Raw genomic sequence first — 22200 nt, forward strand, 5'->3', positions numbered from 1 at the left:
TAATATTTCCATAAATTATCTAACGCGCGAAAAAGGATCTTAATAATTTTCTTTTTAAACGATAATTCCAGGATATAAAAGGTTCGCCTAAATTGTGTCGCTCGTTACCAATCGTTTGGCAGCCGATTCAAAATTGCAATTAAAAGCTTCATTAAGAAACGCCAACACACGGATATCCATTTACTATAACAGTTCATTTGTAAAGCGCCGGTGAAAAATAAATTCTGCGTTCACTTCCTACTCGAAAATACGCAATTACATTCGACGCTTGTTTAATATTCGAAAGCGAACACTTCTGTCGATAAACACTGTACAAAATTCCAGAGAATTTCGTTATAAATATTTGTTCGAGGGAAGGTAATTATATCTGTTCTATTTATGACAACAATTGTTCAAACAAGAGTGCACGTTTGTAGGTATTAATTTTAGTATTCGATAAATACGAGTCGAAGTAAAATGTGAGAAATAATTAATATTAGCTAATTATTAATTGTAAGATATTACGAATTGTAATTATAATTGTACGCTAATCGTTGCTAACTGTTGATAATTATTAATTGTAAATTATTATCAATTGTTAAACCGCGTTATCCAAGGTCGATCACAGTTCTTTCATAAACACAGTACAGTCGCATCCGTTGAGCAACGAGCTCTACAAGTCGCTCGTCGCCGGTCTAGGATCGAAAGGGTAGAGACCAAGATGTTCCGCGAGCACCTCGACCAATTCGATCTCGGGATTCGTCAAGCAAGGAAGTCGAACGTAGCCGAACTGCGTCGTGGCAGCACGGAGGAATGCGCCGCGTCGGAAGAGACGGGGCAGGATCGCCGAGCGTAAAGAGGCAATTCCATGGTGTTCAAGGGGGCATTTCGCGCGGGCAACGAGTGTGGAGAAGACAAACGGTCGGTAAGGAAAGAGAGAGAGAAAAAAAAATACAGCCAGCGATAAGAGGTGTTCGAGAGGCGCGAAGAAGAGGACGCGCGCGCGCGCGAGCTCGCGCGAGCAGAAGTGCATTCTCGTGGAAAATGCCCCGTGTCACCACTCGACGGCGAATTCACCGTTGCCGATTGCAGGCGCGCACGTGCAACTTCGCTCTCGACGAGCGGCGCTCTCTCTCTCTCTCTCTCTCTCTCTCACTCTCTCGAGTTTCGCGCGGCGCGCACATCCGAAAAAAGGGTCACGTTGAAATCATCGGGAGGCGAGGCCTGTCTCTTGACCAAACAGAGAAACTGGTTTCATTAGCATAGCCGCTCCTAATGACTTTGTTGGCACGGCCAACGCTGATTTTTCAGTGTTTAAGAAAATAACTGAGTACACTATAGTATACACTGAGTATACTATAGACAGATCAAAATAATAGAAAGGTCAGGTCAAATTAATATAAGAATAGCTGATTAAAAATACTGTGCAAGCGTGATACAATTTTTGTTAAAATTAAAGCGTCGTGGTTGGTCACGTGACATACGAACGCGAAAGCGATAGAACTAGAAGGACGAATGTTTAACCCTTTGCGGTCGGAGGCATTTTAACTGAAATCGAAAATAGTATAGTATAGTAAATAAATAAAAAATAAATAAAAATATAAGGTATATATATATGTTTAAAATGGTCGATTTTTCGCTGCACAAATATTTGTATAAATAAGAAAAAGATTCGGTTAACACGGTGTTAACGGCCGAAGACGCCGTTAATCGACGATACCGCGGAAGCGAAAACGCGTGGGCGGTTCTTTCTCCGTAAACATTTGCAAGCGTCGAGGGCGGTACACGAGGATAATAATTGCGAGCATGGAGGGGGGGGGGTCAAAGATCGAGGACGGATCGGTGTGTTTTGCATTCTATTTATCGGGGCCGGTCGGCGACCGAAAGCAGAACCGGCCAGAGGGGCGGGGGGGATTGCCTCGAGTGGATTTAAATTTCCATAAACGCGCGAGAGATCGGACGTGGCCGCGACCGAATGTCTGGAACGTTTCCAGCAGATATCGCCGCTTTTCGGGACACGGTTGTCGGGATCCGGGCAAGAAACGGCGCGGCGGAGAGACTCGGTCATCCAGCGTCGTGCCAAAACGAGCCCCCACGGCTCCCACAGGCGCCGCGGAGTCGTCCGCGCCCTTCTCTACAATGCGCCCCCCGCCCCCTTGTATCTGAATCGCATTTGTTACGCGGAAAACGTCACCGGAAACGCGGCCGATCGCGTGAATGCGCGACGGCGACGCACTTCGCCGCACTTTGGCGCACTTTGGGGAGACTTTTCACGGGCTGTCTAATATTCTCGGTAACTGAGTATCTTAGATTGCATTTGGTATAGTATATTATAGTATAAAATTCAATACTTCCCCCGAATTCGAATGGAAATTTTATTTATTCTGTTTAGAAAATAGATGGTGAGTTTTGTGTCTTGATAAATAGCAAAGTCAAATGAAACTAAATAATATACGTCCCCTTAAAAATGATATAATATCAGATGTACTATCAGAATATTTACTATCAGAAATATTTATTCCAACAATAAATAATTGGAAATTGTCGCGTCGCGAGACTCACCGCGTATTTAAAATTGAACATTTCAAAGCAAAGTAAAATAAAACTAAATATTATACGTCCTCATAAAAATTGTATAATATCGGATACGCTATCAGCATTTATTATACATCATCAGAAATGTTTATTCCTACGATAAATAATTTACAAGTTATTCGAGATCGTCGCCGTATTAAAAATGTTAAGCAGTTACGGGATCGCCATAAAAATGTAAGAGCAAGAAACGTTTTCTCCTCAACAAGAACGCCGTGTCATTCCGCCGGCACAAAAAAGCCATAATCCCGTCTCTCTACGGACACCGTCAAAAGACTGTTTCCGAGAGGCTGGTCAAAACGTGTCTAATTCCGTTTCTAAACGGAATAGCACCGCCTTTGCTCGCAAATTGTGCTAAATAATTCAGGACTGCCTCACCCTCCCTCCCTATCTCCATCTCTCGGCTTCTTATTTCACGCATGCCCTCTTCCGCCATGTTTTCTGAACCTCGAGGACTACAAATTTTTTCGTCCTTTCACAGCACGCTGACGAAGAGGCGGGCAGCCATGAGAGAGAGCACCGTCTTTTTTCCACGCGGAAGCAAGAGCAGCGTTCCGAGCGAGTCCAAGAAGCGACGATGAGCAGCGAACGCGTCTCGACGTAGCAGGGGGGGGGGGTTGTTTGACGAGAAAATCGTCCTGTTTGATGTCGACGGCCCGTTACGTGCTCAAAGGGGGAACGCTGGAAGGACGCGGCCAGAGAGATTTCGCGTGCAGCCACTCTAACGGGGGATGAAACAGCTGTAACCGCGTTTCATTTATCGCCGGGCAAAGACGGTTCCCTGTCCCCCCCTCCCCTGCTCCCCTCTTCCTCTCGGGCAAAGACGGTTCCCCCCTTCTCCTTTTACCGCATACCGTGAAAACTTACCCCCTCCTTACGAGACACGGTTTTACGCGTCGGGACGCGTCACCTTTTCCACAGTTGGTTATTGGCGGGGATTCGGAGCGGCAATCATGCTCGGCTGGGTTCCACGGTTTCGACGAAAATCCGATTCCTACGAATCTCGGGGTGGGGCGGCGGTTTCGCGGGGCGTCGACGATGGTTCTGCGAGGACGAATCAAGGGCTCGCCGAGATCGCAGTAAATTGCTTGGAAATTAATCGCGGAGCTCCTTGCGGCGAGGTGTTGTTCACTGATACTACGAGTTTCGGTGTTTAGAGCTTAATTGGGGCGCGTTCTATACCGCGAATCAGGCTCGCGTTTTTTGGGCTAACTTCACGCTGATTTGGAACCTTTGCGCGCGATAGTTGCGATAAGAAAATAGTTTATAAAAGGAAATTGTTGGGTATAGAAGTTCAATGGGAATGTACTTCTTTTAATAATTTATTTATGGTAACTGTAACCCAATGACAGTGGCTTTGGTTTTACAAAGGTTTAGCTGGCAGTCTAAGAATATTATATTAAAAACGAATTCGAAAATATTTTTTGAACGACTGATCTCAAAAAAATATTTCTTTAAACTAGATTAAATTATGTTATCGAAAAAAATAATCCTGATTAAAATTGCACAATAGAAGCCTATTGTTTTTATGGGGGTAGTAATAGCCGTTGCTTAATTCGCAGTAATTCGAAACGTGTGAAAATTAATTCTGACGTATAATTCTAATTATTATTATCAATCGCACAACAGAATAAATTTTCACATATTACGAATTACCGTGAATCGAGCCACTGTTACTACCCCCATAAAAAGAAAATATTTAAGCCAGCCGTAAGCGGCCGAGCCATTGTAAACTGTAGAGTACAGTCAGCAACTATTGTGTACCAGTTTCCAGTTCCGGCGATATTGAAAGTAGCAAGAGGAACTTTCCTCCAATTCAGAACGGCTTCGCAAAGCCGATCCTTTTTGCAGGACACCGGAGTAGCTCGCCTCGAATTACTTCGATTCTTTAAAGTTCGCCCCGAAACTTCTGTATGCGTACCGATGTTCGATTCCTTGTCGGTCGTTTCCGGCACGTCAGTTTAAATTTTCCTCAACGTCAATATCTCCATTCTTTGCCGGATATATCAGGACGCTCGAGAGCCGGAGCACCCGGGCTTCTGCTCCGCCCCGCTTCTCCTCGCCCGAAACTTTCGCGGAAACTCTGCGTATTCCATTATTTTATAATTCATTCGTCGAACAGTCCGAGCACCGCGACCGACTTCCACGCGTCGAGAATCTTTCTCGACGATAGGTTTATTGATCAATCTGACTGGATTCGATTTTATGATATATTATTATAATATAATTGTCGTATGCAGAGGTTTAAATAAATTTTTAAAGCTCCAGAGTTCTATGCGACGAGACTATTTTTATATTATTAGAAACTGGAGTTGAAAAATAGGTTATGTGATGAAGAATGGTTTTAAAATTAATCTATAATATATAATAATATAATAGCTTAAGAAATGGATATTATAGAGAAGGAGAAAGGGGTATTTAAAGAACATTTTTGCGATAACGAAAATTACGAAATTTCGTCTGCGAGTATTTTTATTTTAATATCCGTGTATGTAAAGTGTGTTAGAATAATGTATCGTCAAATTGAATGCAGTCACTTCGATCGATAATTCTACTATTAAAAATATTTTCAACGCGAGAAAGTCGGTCGCGGTGCTCGGACGGTTCGACGAATGAATTATAAAATAATGGAATACGCAGTTTCGTTTCCACGAAGCGTAGAAGCTTCTACTCCGTTTCATCGTTCTACTATCCGACAATAACAGAAATATTAAAAAATTTCCGTTTCTATTTTGATTCTATTTATCTTACGAATCGCGAAAGGTATTTAATATCTAAAAATTTATATAATAATATTGAAGCTTGTAGTACATTTTTAACACATTTATCTCAATAATAGATAACAAATTAACGCTAAATAATAGATAACAAATTACTATGGCAACTGATTTACCGATCGGGGGGAAAAGCCGATTTATAGGTTACCGGTCGATAAAGTGTCAACGTTGAGGAAAATTTAAACTAACCGAAACCTCGTTACAAACCGAGAGATCCACAAAAATATCTCCAACAATTTGATCCCTCTGTTCAACCATTTAATACTGTTAAAGCCGAGGGGACGGAGGCCGCTTTAAATGCATAAAATCCGCGGTTCGACCTCGTCGCCAGTTTCTCGAGCGACACAAGTTTCGCTTTAACTTGCGATCCCCATGTGGAAAAGTTGCACGGACGATTAAGGAAGAAGCGGCGCATTGAATGTTAGCCTTGGCGCGGACGGGCGGGCGGGGGAGGGGGAGGGGGGGGGGGCGCGACGGCAAAACAACCCCCCGGCATCCCCGCACAAAGCAAATTGTTGAACGAGTTTCATTTCCCTTTGCAACAATCAGCAAGCACCGACCTGTTTACTGTTCCCGGAGGAAATCGGATTTCCTGATACGAATAGAGAGACAGATATAACTGGGCCGGGAGAAGGGAAACGTTACACGTTCATCCGCCTCGCCTCGTTAACGTCCCTTCAAGAGACAAAAGGTTCTCCTATAACTCCAGTGTAACACCCTTAACCCCGATCGGATAGGAATTACCAGTCTCGTGTTTATCCAACGGGGGGAAATGCCGTTTTATCGCGTGCTGTAAAAATGATCAATTTCCCTGCTCGGAGTAGTCTCTTCGATATCCGCGGGAATATCGGGGCGAAGGACACCGTTCGCGAGGCGAGGAATAAAGTGCGTTTGAAGCCTCGTCACATAACCTCTATTTTTCGTGGTGGTAATATCAACGTTTTTCTTGCGCATATTTCTCTATTGTTCAAAGCCAAATTTTATTGTTTTTGGGGGTGGAAAAATTAAATAGCTGTTTTTTGTATAAATTAAATATATAGGTACTTGTTTTCAGCGATTACTAGAATAATTATTAAATTTATATTTTCGATTAACTATATAATAATAGTTAATATAATTTATATATTATAATAATATATAATTAATTTTGAAAACTGAAATCAAGAAGCCTACATTGATATATCATTTCGAGGCCCCTTCAGCGATTACTATAAGTCAAACTGAACACACTATAGTCACACAGTTTTCCAACCATGTACCTTCCAGTTTTACTATAATATACCCAGAACAGTTCCCGAAGGTAAGAAGAGGGTCCAAGCTCGCGATTCCCCGATTCGGGTTCATCTTAAAGCGACAATAAATATGGCTGTCCTTAGCCCATGGCCAGGAGCAGAGCGGTAGGCGATAAATACGCCTCTTCCCCATGGCGTCTGGAGCCCTAAATTCCGGCATCAAGCGAACGACTCTCGTCTATCTGTACGAAGCAACTGGCTCGTCCACCGGTTTTGCATGTTCATGGCTCGCGCGAGGGGTCGCAGTTCCGGCATCCAACGTTCTCTCTCTCTCTCTCTCTCACTCGCTCTTGTGTACTCACCTCGCTCCATTTATTGGTCTCCCACATGGGGCAGGAGATGGTGTTGCAGGTCTCTTGGTTACGGGGCTTGTGCATGCCGCTGCACTTGTGGTCGGGCAGCTGTAACGACAAGGATTTAAAGCTCTTACACCATTCATCTTGGACGACGAGTGATTTCGCGGATGGAGGGGGAGGGGTGGGGGTGCAGAGAAGGAATGGCATACATTAAGTCTCGAATGTTTTCAGTCGACGCGATCGCGCTCGATCTACCCGTGGCAGTCGAATTATCGAGGTACGTACATGTATATTATACAACGTCGATTTTTCCAATTGATTTGAAAGGTTCGCCCGAATTCGAACGAATTTTTGCTGTACGTTTGTTTTGCTCGTCATTGCGACTTGAATTGGTTTTTTCTTTCGGTGTTGTTGAAACGGGAAAATCGAGCGAACTGTCGCGTATATCTGATTTTATTTCCCGTTTTATTTTTTTGCGTTAGCGCTGTTTGCTTTTTTGTGTAGTTCGGAGAGATTGGTGGTTGTAATTGTTTAATTTGTAATTATTTAAACGATTCGACACGTGGCGATAGGGAGACGTGAAACGAGAATTGTAGAACGATGAAATAACGAATATTGTGCAAGATTTTTGGTATTGTTAATATAAGGTCTAGTTTGAACAATTTGGAATTTTTGGCTAGTTATTAATTAATTAATTTTAGTGCATTTTAATATTGCTTTTGAAGCTGTCTATATTTCTAGGAGTGGATTGCTGTAATAACGAGATTATATAAAAGTAGAGTGGCGAATGAAAAATAAATCTTACATAACAAGCGTAAAATTATAAACGAGGCGGATATAATGAATGACGCGCGGTATTAATAATAAAATATTGATTAGCGCGGTCCGCGAATAGCCAATTTCAGTGTCAACGCGACCGCGTAATTGCCACCGTTTCGTGGCTGTCCTACCACCCAGCACAAAGGTTCACGCTTTTGTTTAAACATTGTCTAAATTTGTTGATTCCCAGAGGTCTCGTCTTTCTTTAGAAAATTATAATTCCACCGCAATTTATACTTCTTTGTTGAGGATAATTGTACCATAATTCCAAATTGTTTGACATAAATCTTTCGCTGCGTTTTCAGTTTTCGTTACGATACAATTTTGCAATAATACGCAATTTACAAATACGATAACGCAACTCGAGACAATTGACAATTTTCACGGCGACGTGTTCGTTGTTCTTTGAAATTGGATCGTTTATGCTTCAGAGAAAAATGCAGCAAAGTTTGTTGGAGTCTTAATGTCAATTGCCCACGCGAATGCATTTTTTTTTTAAATTGATAGTTCCAGGGAAGGTCCAAGAGCAATAAAATTGTAAGTTGTATCGGAACACGGTGTTCGCCCGCGGATCCCGCGGTCGAATCATGCGCGGCAATAAAATTTTACAACTTTGGCAAATATCAGTGGTACAGAGTGAAATTTACGCCTGTTAAATAAACCGTTTAGAGATGCTGCGGAAAAATGGGGCTATTTCCAGACTCGAAGGCCAAAAAATATTACTTAAAACAATTCCACCTTTTGCGCATATATACGCGTGAATTTTGTACAAGGGTACCTTTCTTCTTCCGTATATATTCTAAATTATTCGACAATGAACTGAGACATGCAACAATACAATTAAAAATCACTTAGAATACATTAAAAAATACGATATATTTTACCAATGATTGTTACACACTGCATTAATTTTTATAAACAAAATATATCAACAGAAGGTTCCATCAAACAAGTATAGTCCATCAATTGCCACTAACATTGTTCCAATTTATTAAAAGCGTCCAAACGTCAATGTTTAAATGAAATAAAAGATACTCCATAGATTCGTAACAAAGGAACCGATTAAATCGAACCGAATTATAGCCAACTTCGGACGCGACGTTCTACCTAAGTAAGCGCCGCGCCGTTCGAGAGTTTAACGAACTAATTGAGTTTAAAATGGGGGGAGCGCGCTTAACGGTTAATAGAAAATAAATTGCGGCGTCGGGATGCGCCCGGATGCTTTCACGATCAGCTGTTTTTGAGTTCAAGATCAAACTTCAACGGCGGTTTCAGGGCAAACGTAATTTACTGCGTAATCACTGAATAATCGCACGGTCGACGAGACATTACTACACGTATTACACCCTCTATTACCAGCCGGAGCGCCGTCTAGCCGTTTTTCGTGGGTAGACCAGCGGGGCTGGATGCCGGGGGGGAGGGTTGGAAAATCCTCGACAGCGTGCTGTGCGTCTAACCGCGCCGTACAGGCCACCCCAAAAACGGGGAACGCGCGAATTCTTGGAGCAGATGAAAATCGAACGGTGCTTGGAAATTTTGCGGGCGGAGACTTCATTTTTTAACCCTTTGAGGTCGAATAGCAACTCGTTTTCAAATGCCATGTTTCGAAATAATTTTTATCAAAGTTTAATAAGTTTATATTTAGAATATTGTTAAGAGCTGGGGACTCCATTTTCGTCTAATCATTTGCGGTTAAATAGCGACTCCTTTTTAAAATACTACGTTTCGAAATAATTTTCGTCAATTTTACTTATTTTACTCAGGGTTTGTCAATTTTACTCAGATTGTGATTTAATGCCACAATGTATAAAATCCCCCAGATTATACAAAATAGAAGCGATACAAGTCCGAACAAATATTTTGGGTCTCCGTTTAAAATGGCTTCGAGCGCAAAGGGTTAACGGACTAATTAGTTGCACGGCATTCGGTTTGGCTAATTAACCATCGTACTCGCTCCGCTATCCTCCACGTGAACGCATCGATTTCCGTGAAGTAGTTTCGTTATATATATATATACATTTATCGAACTTTTAATATTTAGGAAGTTCTTCGCGCTTCGCGGAACTTTTCAAACGTGCGAGCACAGTGAGAGATACGCGATTAAATTCGCGTTTCAAATATGGCGGAATTGATTCGAACGTCCAATTATCGTATCGCTTCTTGCTCCACATTAACCGGATTAATTAAATTCTCTGTGCCGGTTAACGACTCGCCGTTCCGTGTCAGCCACCGTACGAACATTCGGTACATAATCTACCGCGTTGTTTTTTTTTTATTTGTTAATTACGTCCTTTAAATCGACGTTTTTACCGTCTTGAAAAGTAAATCGAGCGGTCGGTGGACGGCTCTTTTAAAAATGCCACAAATTCGCCTATACCTTCACATTCCCCCCCTCTTATTAGCTGCGGGAGTGGAGGGGGAAATGTGAGCACAGAACTGCCTTCTCATCGCGTAAAGACTATACTCGGTTCAAAAATAAATAAAAATCTTCTGCAAGAATTTCCTTTAACTTTTAAATAAAATATACCAAACCCAGTTTAAAAAATTCTATAAATTCGCGTTTAAGGTAGTCCCATGTATTTGAGGCGCCCTGTACTTCCGGCAACGTGCGCGCGCGTGTTCGAGGCGCTCGCCGAGTCTCGGATGAGAGGATTTTACGGTGGTTGACACAGAACCGCGGGCGGCCCTTCCAGTTTAAACGAACCGAACTGGGTTAGGGTTCGTGGGATTTTGCGGGGCTGTCGTAGACACCGAATGGATGGATGGATGGATGGATGGACGGGTGGATGGCTGGCTGGACGTGTATCTCCTCCGCCCGCGGTTCTAGAGAGAGCTGAGCACCTCGTGAATCTTCAAAGATGAAGGAAATTATTAACCTATTTATGCCCGCGAATAACTCCGCCGGCGGCGGACTCGACGGGATTTATATGTACGCGTGTGCCGGCACCGGCGCGGAATTATGAACCGTAAAAGTTCATAACCAAAACGGCGAAATACGCCCGGCGATAACGCGGAATGAATTTCGATCGCTATGACGACCGTCCGTGAGATCGGAACGGAAACGATGGAAGAGTCGAAGCTGTCTGATGAAATGAACACTTTACTTAGCTATAATGTTTTGTTCTTTTCAATATTAAATTCTTAATTAATATATTCTTTTTTATATTTCAATATCAAATCGTTGACTAGTATATTTTTTAACAGCCATTTCCATTGATTAATAAATTATTTTAAGTAATACGATTTAATAGCTTCTCTCAGGATTTTAGAATTTGGATTTTCAGTGACAGAATAAATTACTTATTACAAATAGAAATAACAAATGCTATGGACGAAAATATTATTACCTTTCATGATTATAACTGTTAAATTATTATTATTACATATTATGAATATTATGTGTAATAACGTTAGCTGAAGGAAAATTAATTCCACCCATCGTAACAGCAACGACCGCGAAGGGTTAATATCCGGCGCGGTAAGGGCGCGTCAAGGAAAGCAAAGAGGGAGACGCGTTTCTCGTCCACTCGTGATCGGTCGATGGAGCACAGTCAACGTGTTACATTTTCGTTCCACTGGTCTTTTGATCGTGGTTTAGGTTCGATCCGCCCCGATAAATCGCGCGGACGTGTGACGAATAAAAGGTAAGCTTCCGTGGAAAAATCGCGTCGAATCTTCTTACCGGGGGGACACGCGCGATATAGAATAAGGACTCGGACGCCGATTTATAAGAGGATATTCCCCCTCGTTTCTACCGATTCCCCGGAGGTCGGCGAACGGAGCTCGTGTGCACTGTTTTTCGGTGGAACGGGACGGAAACGAAGCGGAACCGGGTCGTCGTCGTCGCGCGCGCGCGCGCGCGCGTATCCAAGAGCCGAAATCCCGGAATTTAATATAAAGGGATTTCCCCGTATTTAAATTATCTCCGCCCCCTTATTTACCTTTGTAGTCTCATTGCCGTTCTCCTCCGTGCAGAAAATGGCTCTGGTCCGGGATCCTCCGCCGCAGCTCGCGCTGCATATACCCCATTCGCCGGCCACCCATCTGGAAAGGTAAAAAAGAATCAATGGAGACGCTGCCGCGCGATAACAGCGTTTTCGTTTGGTGGCAGCCAGCCATCGCGTGTTACGTAATGACGACGCCGCGCGCGCCTTCGCTTTCATAAGCTGCAGAAGTAACGACGATTGTTAAGGGGTGGGGGGAAATCGCCTGCGATAATGTCTTATGTATTACAACTTGCTACGTGTTCGCTTTTTCCGACTGTCGTGATCGTTTCGTCGAAATTCTTCGTCGCGTTTTTCGTCGTTTCGGTGTTTCTTAACATCGATTTGATTGATATGTGTGTGCGTGTTGTATATAAATCATAGTACATAGTATAGTACTAGTAATAGTATACAGTATATAGTATGTGATATTAATCGCTATGTTTGTGCCATTAGCTTGAAATATAATTCAGTGTTTAGGGGGTGGTTGGTATAATAAAAATAAGAATAAAATTAGGCAAAAATGTACCTCGGGGTGAATGGAATATAAGTGTGAATTTTATATTTTTTTTTTTAGGTCAAGTAATAATAATAGGTGTAGAAATTTTGTATAAATCTCTGCATTTATTTTTATATAAATATCTCCATCAATTTTTATATGAATCACTGCATCAATTTTCAAACAAATCTGTGCATCAATTTTTGTACGAATCTCAGCATCAATTTTAATACGAATCCATACATTTTTATATTAATCTATATACCTTTTTATATAAATATAAATCCGAGCACAAACTATTGCAAAAGCAGAACAATTTCGCCAACCTTAACAGCTTTGTAATAATTATCTTCCCTTAACGTAAAGAAGCGTATTTCCAGCCGGTTTCCACGAGCTTAATATACCGCATGGAATCTCTCTGTAGATTCTTCGGACACGAAATCACGTGATTCGATAAAAAGTTATTAACTTAACGACCCCGAGGAAGGTAGGAGGATCGAAGAGGTCGCCGAGAACGTTTAAAATTCATATATGCCTACGGTAATCCTAATATTTGCATGTCCTTTTTTTCTGGTAAAAAAGAGCGAGCTCTTTCGTCGCCGGGGCTGGAAGAAAGGGTGCAAACTCCGTAGACGTCATAATCGGTCACCGTGCTGATTTTCAAATATTCCTGGAACACCGGCATGCTTTTTGCCGAGAAACTCGAATCGAACGCGACTGGCTCGATATTTTCGAAACATTGTTCGAAATGAATTCTTTCTTTTGTAAGTCGTTATAGAAATATAGTTTTCTGCGTGATTGTATTTTAGTGGAAGATTTTAGGTGTTGTTCTATTGTCTATTTTTAGTGCAAATTTGAAAATTTAAGACCGATGTCTTAAAATTTTCTGCTCCAGAAATTTCAAAATACTCAAAAAAAATTCTAAACTGCTCCAGAAAGTTTTCAAATGCTCCAAAAAATTTTTAAGTGTTCCAAAATGCTCCAAAAAGTTCCAAAATGGTCCAAAAAATTCTAAAATGCTCCCAAAAATTTTTGGAAGAGTTCCAGAAAATTCCAAAATGCTCAAAAAAATTCTAAAATGCTCCAAAAAATTTTGAAGTGTTCCAAAAAGTTCCCAAATGGTCCACAAAATTTGGAAGGGCTCTAAAAAATTTCAAAATACTCGAAAAAAATTCTAAACTGCTCCAGAAAGTTTCCAAATGCTCCAAAAAATTTTGAAGTGTTCCAAAATGGTCCAAAAAATTCTAAAATGCTCCAAAACCGAATAACGCACATTCAAACTACTCATCTTGTTCTAAAAGGTTTTCGAACTACTCTCTACCACGTGGCAGTCCTCAAACAAAACGCGAACAATATTTTAAACAGTCGTCGCGCGACGACTTGCGGGTGGCAGAAATTCCCGTAGCCCCCTTTCATTCTAATCGACGAGCTTCTATCGGTCATGGGGTCGGCACGGGGAATGGGAACAGTGGAGAGAAAAAAAGAGAGAGAGAAAAAAAGCGACAGAAATAAAAGTCTTCGGTCCAATCGGACTAATCGACGTGGACTTTTTCAATTTCCGGTACATCGCGTGTTCGCCAGGCGAAAGTGTTCCCGAGTCACCAGACGGATCCATCGATCGTGTCACAGAGTCAGCTTGGCAACTTTTCTCTGCCCCTCTCTTTCTGCAAAAGAGTGTACAACACACACGCGCGCGCGCGGGCGTGCACCGTGGTGCAGGGTGTCCCCCGCGCGTGTTCACCGAGCCAGCCAGCCCCCCGATCATTCTCCTCGATCCTCTATCGTCATGGAAACCGTCATAATGGCAGGAATGCAGATGCACGATGAACATGTGCCATTCGATGAACCCTGTCCCCGTTGTTCTTGACGATCATTTGTCTACGCGGATAATTAGGATGGATCGTTACGCTTTCGAAAAAAGTGGGACATGTAAAGCGAAGGGGGAGGTATCGTCGTCATTAGATCCCACGGGATTCCTTGCTATGGTGTTTTAAAAAATCGATTAGATTTAACTGTTTCAAATATTCAGATTTAGAAACTTCTATTTAATAATATTTAATTTATGATTCGCAGCGCTACTATTGTTTAGAAAATTAAAACGTAGAGACAAATTAATTTACTTGCAAAAGATTACCAGGACATTATTAACAAAAATATAATCCCACGCAATACGATTGAACGAATTAAAAATATTTATCGCTTCAATCTTACAACATTGACAATTATTTATCATTTACTACAGCTCTGTCTCAGATATAAAATCAAATCTTGTAAAAACACAGAAGCAAGATAAAGTTGCTCGCTAATAAATTCCCCCGCATAACCTAAAATTCTGTGAACATTGAACGGTTATTCCGGCAATTTGGCAGCGCGTCTAATAATTTAGCGTCGCTAACGAGAGTCGTCGCGGCGAAACAAAGACGGGATCGGGGGAAAAAAAAAAAACGGTCGTGGGCGAAGAGCAAACCGCCGATAGAAATAAGATTACTCCGCGCGACAATGGTCGGTAATTGGATTATGAATAATTGAACAGTCGATGGTTCGTTAATTACGTGTACTCGGGTTGCGAAACCGAAGTGCCGCGGATCGATCGGCGTGGCAGGCTTAAAAATCTAGACGTCGCGAGGCGGAGGGGGGGGGGGGGCGGGGGGGGCGCAGGATCGTGGAGCGCGGGGCGCCGTTAATAAATCACCCGGCGGAGTGGGGCCTCGTCAACGTTAAATTGGTGCTAATTGCCACCGGCCGAGAATTTAGTTTAATTTGGTTCGGGGCCGCGGGGCCGCGTGGAAGTGGTCGACGTTTCAGCCGTTCCCCTCCCCCTCCCCCCTCTCCTCCTACCACCCCCAAGAGGGACGCGGGATTCCTAAACCGCCGCCCTACCCGCAACTGTGTATTAAGCCACTAAATACTTCAGCGGCCATTATTCCGTGTCGCGCCGGGGATACACCCCCAATTAAATTCTATTATCCGCCTTCCGGCAGATTTGACGGTTAATCTTGCGATCCTGGAGACGGCCCGCTGAATCGATCGAACCGGTTAGCGGGGCGCGCCGCACCGGCGATCATCCCCTCCCCCGCCGGATCACAAAGCGGGAACGCTGTAACGCGTCAACGTCGGTTACATTATTCTTGTAATTAATGGTAAACGTTCGATGGACCGGCGCTCGGATTAACGGAGACGGGGAATTAGGGCTATCGTGCTCGCCGACTAAACGGCTGTCGGATATCCGCGGAAGCCCCTCTCGAACGTGCCGGAAATTCATTTTTATCTTTCGAACGCGATCGTAATGCATTCATTGTAATAAGCGAGTTATTGCTGTTGCGAACGTATTTATTTTATTCAAGGGTTTAGTCGAGTATTTCGCTGGTTTGTTGTTTAGATTTATTCTTTTTTGAAAGCGGCCATTTTGTATTTTATTTTGCGAATAATTTTAGCTTATCTTGTATTTAATTTTTTAAATATAAGTAACGCGTGTGTCGCGTAAGTTAATATAGTTGTATTAAAGTTGTCGCCAATGAAGAGATCCAATATGGCGGCAGCAATATGGCGACAGAATAATTAACTCTGTCGTCCTAGATGCCTTGAAATTTTCAAATGTTTCTCAGTCTGTAAAATACCTTTAGGACTCGCAGGATTAAACTAAGCATGTTTACAAATTACAACTACATTAGTTCACCGAATAGCTTATAAACTAATAAACTATTCTAATAATTGTCGAAGGATGAATTTCGAACAGATTTATACGAAATTCGAATCATAAAATGTCCATAGATATTCTCTTAATTATTGGCACACTTGTTGAATATTTCATATGTAATAATTTACAGTCAATGAGAAAAGTTCTTCTTCACTATATCATAGTCGCAATAACTATACTGATAAATTGTATAATTTGAATAAATAAATAAAAATAATAGCTAGCATTTAATTTTAACTTGCGTATCAAGTATACAACAATCTGTTTAGTATAATATATCTGTGTACATGCGTAGGATATCTAGAATGTACACGTTTGCAACGTACTGTACATCCAGGTCGAGAATAATGGCAAAAAGCAGACGAACTGCGCGATAGGCCGATAGAATTACGGCGTCGCGTAACAAGCCAGCTGCCACTACATAGATTAACTTGCATGTCACTGTATTCCGGGTGATCGTTTCAATTACTTGCACGTGATGGTCCAAGCTAAACACCTGTCCAACAAACCCAGCGATTAGTCCCACCCGATCCATCTTCCACTAAATCATGCAGGGGCTAATGTCTCCCCGCTTCAAAGACACCGCGGAGCTGTCTCTGTATTATTAGCAGCCACTCCGGAGCGACATATTTCAGACAAAATCCAACCGCGCGCACCGCCGCGTCAATTCTCCGATTAATCGTCCGAATATATTGGCTAAAACGATGCCGAAAATAATTTCCGTTCCCTATCGAAATTATGCAGCCGTCCAACTTTAGACGTAGCTGGGACATCGGTGGGACAGTAATTGGAACTAAACTGATAAGAGTCCGGAAATATAAGTACGTTAATGGCTGCCTTTCATTCTAGTCTAGATAGCGAGCGAAGTTATCACAAAAATAATTTACGTTTGCGATAAAATATTCTGTAAGAAAGCACCGGGAACGTAAAATACGAAGACATAAATCTCGATTTAAATGGTGTTTATTAAAAATTAATGTTTATTGAAATTCGATTATGATTTTCTCATTGAGCTTTTTTCGGGTTTTTTTTTGTTAATAACTCGTTAACAAAGCCGCGTAGAAAATTTTTGTAAAGGAAAAAGTTACTCCAAATGACGTCAGGAAACCGTCATTTTCTTATCGCGCGTGTCTTTCGGGACACCCCGTAGTTGACGATGACCAAGCCGCCTAAGTGCTTGGTCTTGTCTCTCCGCGCGTCGGTCGAACTATGGCGATCTCGTTGATCATCCGCGCCCGTATTTGCGTCTCGACGGCGCGCCGTCCCGTATCATCGAAGCATTCCAGGCGGTGTCTATAGAGGAAAACGCGCCGCGAATCGGTCGCGTGACCCGCCTCTTACGGAAAGTTAAACGAGAGTTCGAGTAACCCGCGCGCCACTCGAGATTCTGGCGCCGCTGCGTACACCCGCGAAACCACTCGCCGGTTTACGTGCGCGCGAGTCGTCGAAGTAGCCAAGTTTTCGCCCTACGAGCGCGTATAATAACGCTGAAGGGCGATCCTGGGACAATAAGGGGGACGGACGCGGAATTCGCATAAATTATCCCCGGCGGAACGGTCTTTTGTTTGCCGGCAAACGAACCGAAACGAGGCGGCAGCCCCGATTTAATCTTGACGCACTCGTCGCACGCGCGCGCGCGCTATCTTTTCGTCACAATGATGTTTTCCTCGGCAATTTATCTTATCCGTCGCTGCGCATATTTGGAGACGCTCTTCGAGAAACTGTACATTATTTCGGAACGATTGAGAAGACGGGAGGGTTGATTGTTCCGTAACGCGTTTCGGAGAGGTCAATATTTTAACGAGCATGCTAAAATCGAAAGAGATTTGTTCTCGAATTAATAGCGATATATTCAAATATTCTATAGTCGTATTTTATCCAATACATCAAAAAATTCTAAAATGCTCAGAAAAAATTCTAAAATGCTCCAAAAAGTTCCAAAATGCTCCAAAAAGTTTCCAAAAGCTTCAAAAAATTTTGGAGTGTTCCAAAATGCTCAACAAAATTCTGAAATGCTCCAAAAAGTTCCAGAATGCTACAACAAATTTTAAAGTGTTCCAAAATGTTCCAAAATGCTCAAAAAAAATTCTAAACTGCTCCACAAAATTTTAAAGTGTTCAAAAAAATTCTAAAATGCTCAATGAAATACTAAAATGCTGTATCAAATTTAATATACGATAACGTAGTTTAGAAAAATAGTTACAGTATCCACGAGAAAAATATTCTTGCGAATCAAGCCCGCGAATTCGGCACAGTGCCGCAACATAGTGACTCGGATCCCCGCAGAAGAAATTCAAGAGAAAGCTAATTCGAGACGCGAAAGAAACGTTCGAATTTCGCGTCGCCGCGATTTCGAAACGCGAAAGTTCAGCGGCGGAGCCAACCGTTCCCGATAAAACGTAACGATCGTGCGACTCGGGCGCAGAGGGGGGGGGGCGGGGGGGGCTAGGGGGAGAGCGCGGGAACGTCCCGAGGATATTTTTTCGCAGAAACAATCTTAGCTGCCGGAACGATACAGCCTGTTCTTTGTCCGGATAAAGGAGAAAGCCCCGTCTCTCCCGCCCCGGAGGGATAAAAAGCGGAGCTTTAAAGCTCGCCCCCGATGAGAATCGTTCGCCGGACGGGCAGACACTACGTCGGCGACGCGGCTCCGGCACAGAAGAAAAAAAATACGAGAACCATTCTTGTTGGATATACAGTCGCGTTCGAAAGGTGGCACGTCGCGCGGACGAGGATCCTGGTCCCTTTCCGATCGAAATTATGGTTCGATGTCCACGAATGGCTCCAGGATCCGACGCGACGGCGACTCGCACGGAATTAGAGGCCTCTATCGGCCATCTTTGTGGGCCACGCGCTATATTTCGCGTCGGAGAATTCGACGAAGAATTGTTTATAACTTTTGAACCTTTAGAGATATTGCAATGTAATTTGGATTGAAAATTATTTAGAACTAATAATTTTTAGACAGGAGTAACGAAATATTTTTTGCACTTGTCAGAGAATTTTTAATGGATTTTTATTGCTATTTTTGATTTAGAAAAGAATTCGAAAGGGACGCGTGTCATGGTGGACTTTAAACAATTGTAACTTCTAAATTTGTTTCTATAGGGACGCGATGTTTTTGCGGTTATTTAAAGCCAGGTGTATAGAAAATATTCTATTTTGTTAGAATATGGAGATTATTGTAGTTAAAAAGTTATTCTTTATTAAATATAGGGAATTTCTTCAATTTCTTGATAAATTTAAATGTCTGTGTGCGACGCTGCGACGTCGATCGATTTGGTGACGAGGAGCCGCGTACGCGAACATTAAGCTATAAACCATGCGTTTACGGTGCTCTCGAAGAACACAGTCAGCCATTTTGTAGCAGAATTTCGCTACGCGCCGCTTACTTTTCGCTGAGAAAGCCGTGGTCAGCGAAAAAGTTATATATGTTTATATCTCTTTGAAGTATCGCGAGATCTTCGGTTATTTAGCAAGCAATAACATTGAAATAAATTAGAGAAATTATCATAATCTCTTATATCGATTTCTCAAGTTTATCTAAATTTTTTGGAAATGTTTTAAAATTAAAAATTGTGCAGATATTAACATTGAAATAAATTAAGGAAATTATAAAAATCTCTTAGACTGAATCCTCAAATTTATCTAATTTCCTGGGAGTTTCCTAATATTAAAAATAAGCAGATATTAACATTGAAATAAATTAAAGTAATCACGACAGTCTCCTACATCAATTTCTCGAGTTTATCTAATTTTCTACGAGGGTCTTACTATTAAAAACTATACAGATATTAACATTGAAATAAATTGAAGAAATTATAAAAATCTTTTATACCGATTTCTCAAATCGATTGAATTTTCTACCAGCGTCCTACTACTTTTGCAAAGGAGTGTATACACCGAACTCATAGCCCGAAACTGGCGCCTTAAAATTCGACGGGTCCATTAATCCCGAGTAATCGGTCCAAGACGAAGATATAACAGAGCGCGAGACGGCATCGGCAACGTTCTCCACCGTATACCCGTATCGTCCCGCGATTTTATTCCGCGGAAGACCATCAACATACAAATGTTACTACCAAGCGGCAAGAATCGCGCGCGGTGCACGGGTGTGTTTCCCCCCCTCCCCGGCACCAAAAAACGACAAAATAAAATATTGCTGAACCGGGCGACCTCCGCGCGCTCCCGCGAAGCACCGCGAGACACGCTTCCGTTTTTTTCTTTCTTTCTGGATGTTCGGGGCCGGGTGGGGAATCCAGTCCGTCATAAATTGCCGCGAATTTCTGTGTTATGCGAGCCAGCGCGAGGCCAAGAACAAAAGCATATTCCGTGGGCGAATAAACCGCGCGTCTTGGTCCCACCTCGCCTCTGCTCGTAATTTCGTGCGCCGTGCAACAAGCATCATCGAGTTGAAACGGGGAGTCGTTCCGCGGCCGTGGACTCGCATTCCGAACGTAAAAGTCGCGGAATTATTCTGTTAAATAACTTTTTCAGAAGCGCGCGCGCGCGCGCGAGGGGGGATACCCTCGCTGATCCTCCACTCTCTTCTTTTCCACCTTCCCGTGGACTCGACTTTACGACCGGCACGTCGTTTCGCCGAACAGAGACGTTCGTAATTCGCGCGCCGGAACAACGTGCCGGAACACCGTATTAGAGACCCGAGATAGTCCGCGCCGTTTTAATCAGTTACCTGCTGCAATCTCTTTGAGGAACCGTGTAAGTTACTAATCTATGACTCTAACCGTGTTCGATTTTTCTCTGATTTGTTTCAACCCTTTGCTCTACAATTTAGCCCACAAATTTGTGGATGAGTGTTTGTTCGTTGCTAATCAATTATATGGCAAGCTTTGGTTCAATTTTTCGAGGTTATGTTAAGTTTATACCTAGGTGCCATGCTGGTAGGAATTCATTTTTATTTCACGAAATACGTAGGCAATTTTAATTCTTTTTTGGAGTTTAAATACGTGTAACACAATAATATATTTTAATTTTCAGTAGAAATAAAGAGTATAACGTTGGCGACTGAGAGAAGAAATACGACCGCAGAGGGTAGATTGTGGAAGGGTAAAATTTCATTTCAATTTAAGAGAGGCGAATAACAGGTTAAATACAACACTTAAAATATATAATTTAATCCCTTGTTTCAAGAGTGATATATCACACACAGAGAGTGTATTATAATAATAATAAATAGGAAGCAACCATGGCTTTTGTGCCACCCACCCTTGATGCATTACTAAAAAATGTGAAAGCATTTTTTACCACTTTAGCTAATTATGCAGCTGATTCTGACAAGTATATCCGTCAAGAATATATAACAATAATAACAATATTTTATGCTACGACGACTACAGTTATTGAAAAAGGCTAACTGGTCAATCGAGCGATAGGAGTACATAAAACATTATTTTTTCCACGCGTATTGATTTTTACTCGCAGATCGAGAGAAATCGATTTTTATCGATTTTTACATATTCGCAGGTGCGCCGATTTTCCATAAAAAAAATGCTCGCGATTTCGCAAGAATCCCTGACCGACATCGATTTGATTCGGTTTCACGGCAAAACTTCTCCGTTGAAAAATAAGTCCGGGGCCGGCTGCGAAGTTTTCCGAACAACCCAATACGTAGTAGCGATGGCAACTTCATATAATACAATAGGGAGGAGGAGGAGGTTTCCGTCATCTAAATTTTTCTCTTAGAATTCGCTCTATTATATCGAATATTTCAATATCAGGCGAAAACGCGGCGAGCAAAACGGGGGCGCTTTCATCGCGCGTTATCATAAAAATCGCGGGTTCATCGTAAAAATATTTCACGTGACACGCGGCGGGAGCGAAACACGCTCCTCTATAGAGAACGGAATGGCTTTTTAAAATAATGTTTGCCTCGCCGTTGACGAGGATCGGAAATGCACGGCGACGATCGCGGAAAAATGATAACGACGCTCTATTCTCTCGTTTTTTTTTTACACAATCCGAAATTTTTGCGTTTCGAATGGTCCGGCGATACAGGTTTTTCATTTTCCGCGGTGTTAAAGATAGTTTATTCCGATATGATTGGTCGGCGTCGACGTTGTCGATGCTGTAACTAAATATCTATAATAATTGTGTACTGTCGACTGTATAGTCAGTGTAGTTGTAATTCATTGTTTCAACGCCTTCATGTGGGGTTAAAGATTTAATATATTAAAATTACTAATATATTAAAATTACTATTATATTAAAATTACTAATATATTAAAATTACTGTAATATATTAAAAT

The 22200-nt window shown here is 42.1% G+C and overlaps 1 protein-coding gene across 1 annotated transcript in view; it reads right to left on the reverse strand.

Moving 5' to 3' along the window:
- Positions 1–22200, reverse strand: part of Nolo (ADAMTS-like no long nerve cord) — a 247065-nt gene that overhangs the window by 24013 nt on the left and 200852 nt on the right. Inside the window, exons 6-7 of the mRNA XM_078191531.1 lie at positions 11697–11921; positions 6943–7041 (exon numbers count right to left, since the gene is read on the reverse strand). Coding sequence (XP_078047657.1) covers positions 6943–7041; positions 11697–11921 — 324 coding nt within the window. The remainder of the gene's footprint in view (positions 1–6942; positions 7042–11696; positions 11922–22200) is intronic.

The sequence above is a fragment of the Augochlora pura genome, chromosome 10 (genome assembly GCF_028453695.1).
Source record: "Augochlora pura isolate Apur16 chromosome 10, APUR_v2.2.1, whole genome shotgun sequence".
Lineage (NCBI taxonomy): Eukaryota > Metazoa > Arthropoda > Insecta > Hymenoptera > Halictidae > Augochlora > Augochlora pura.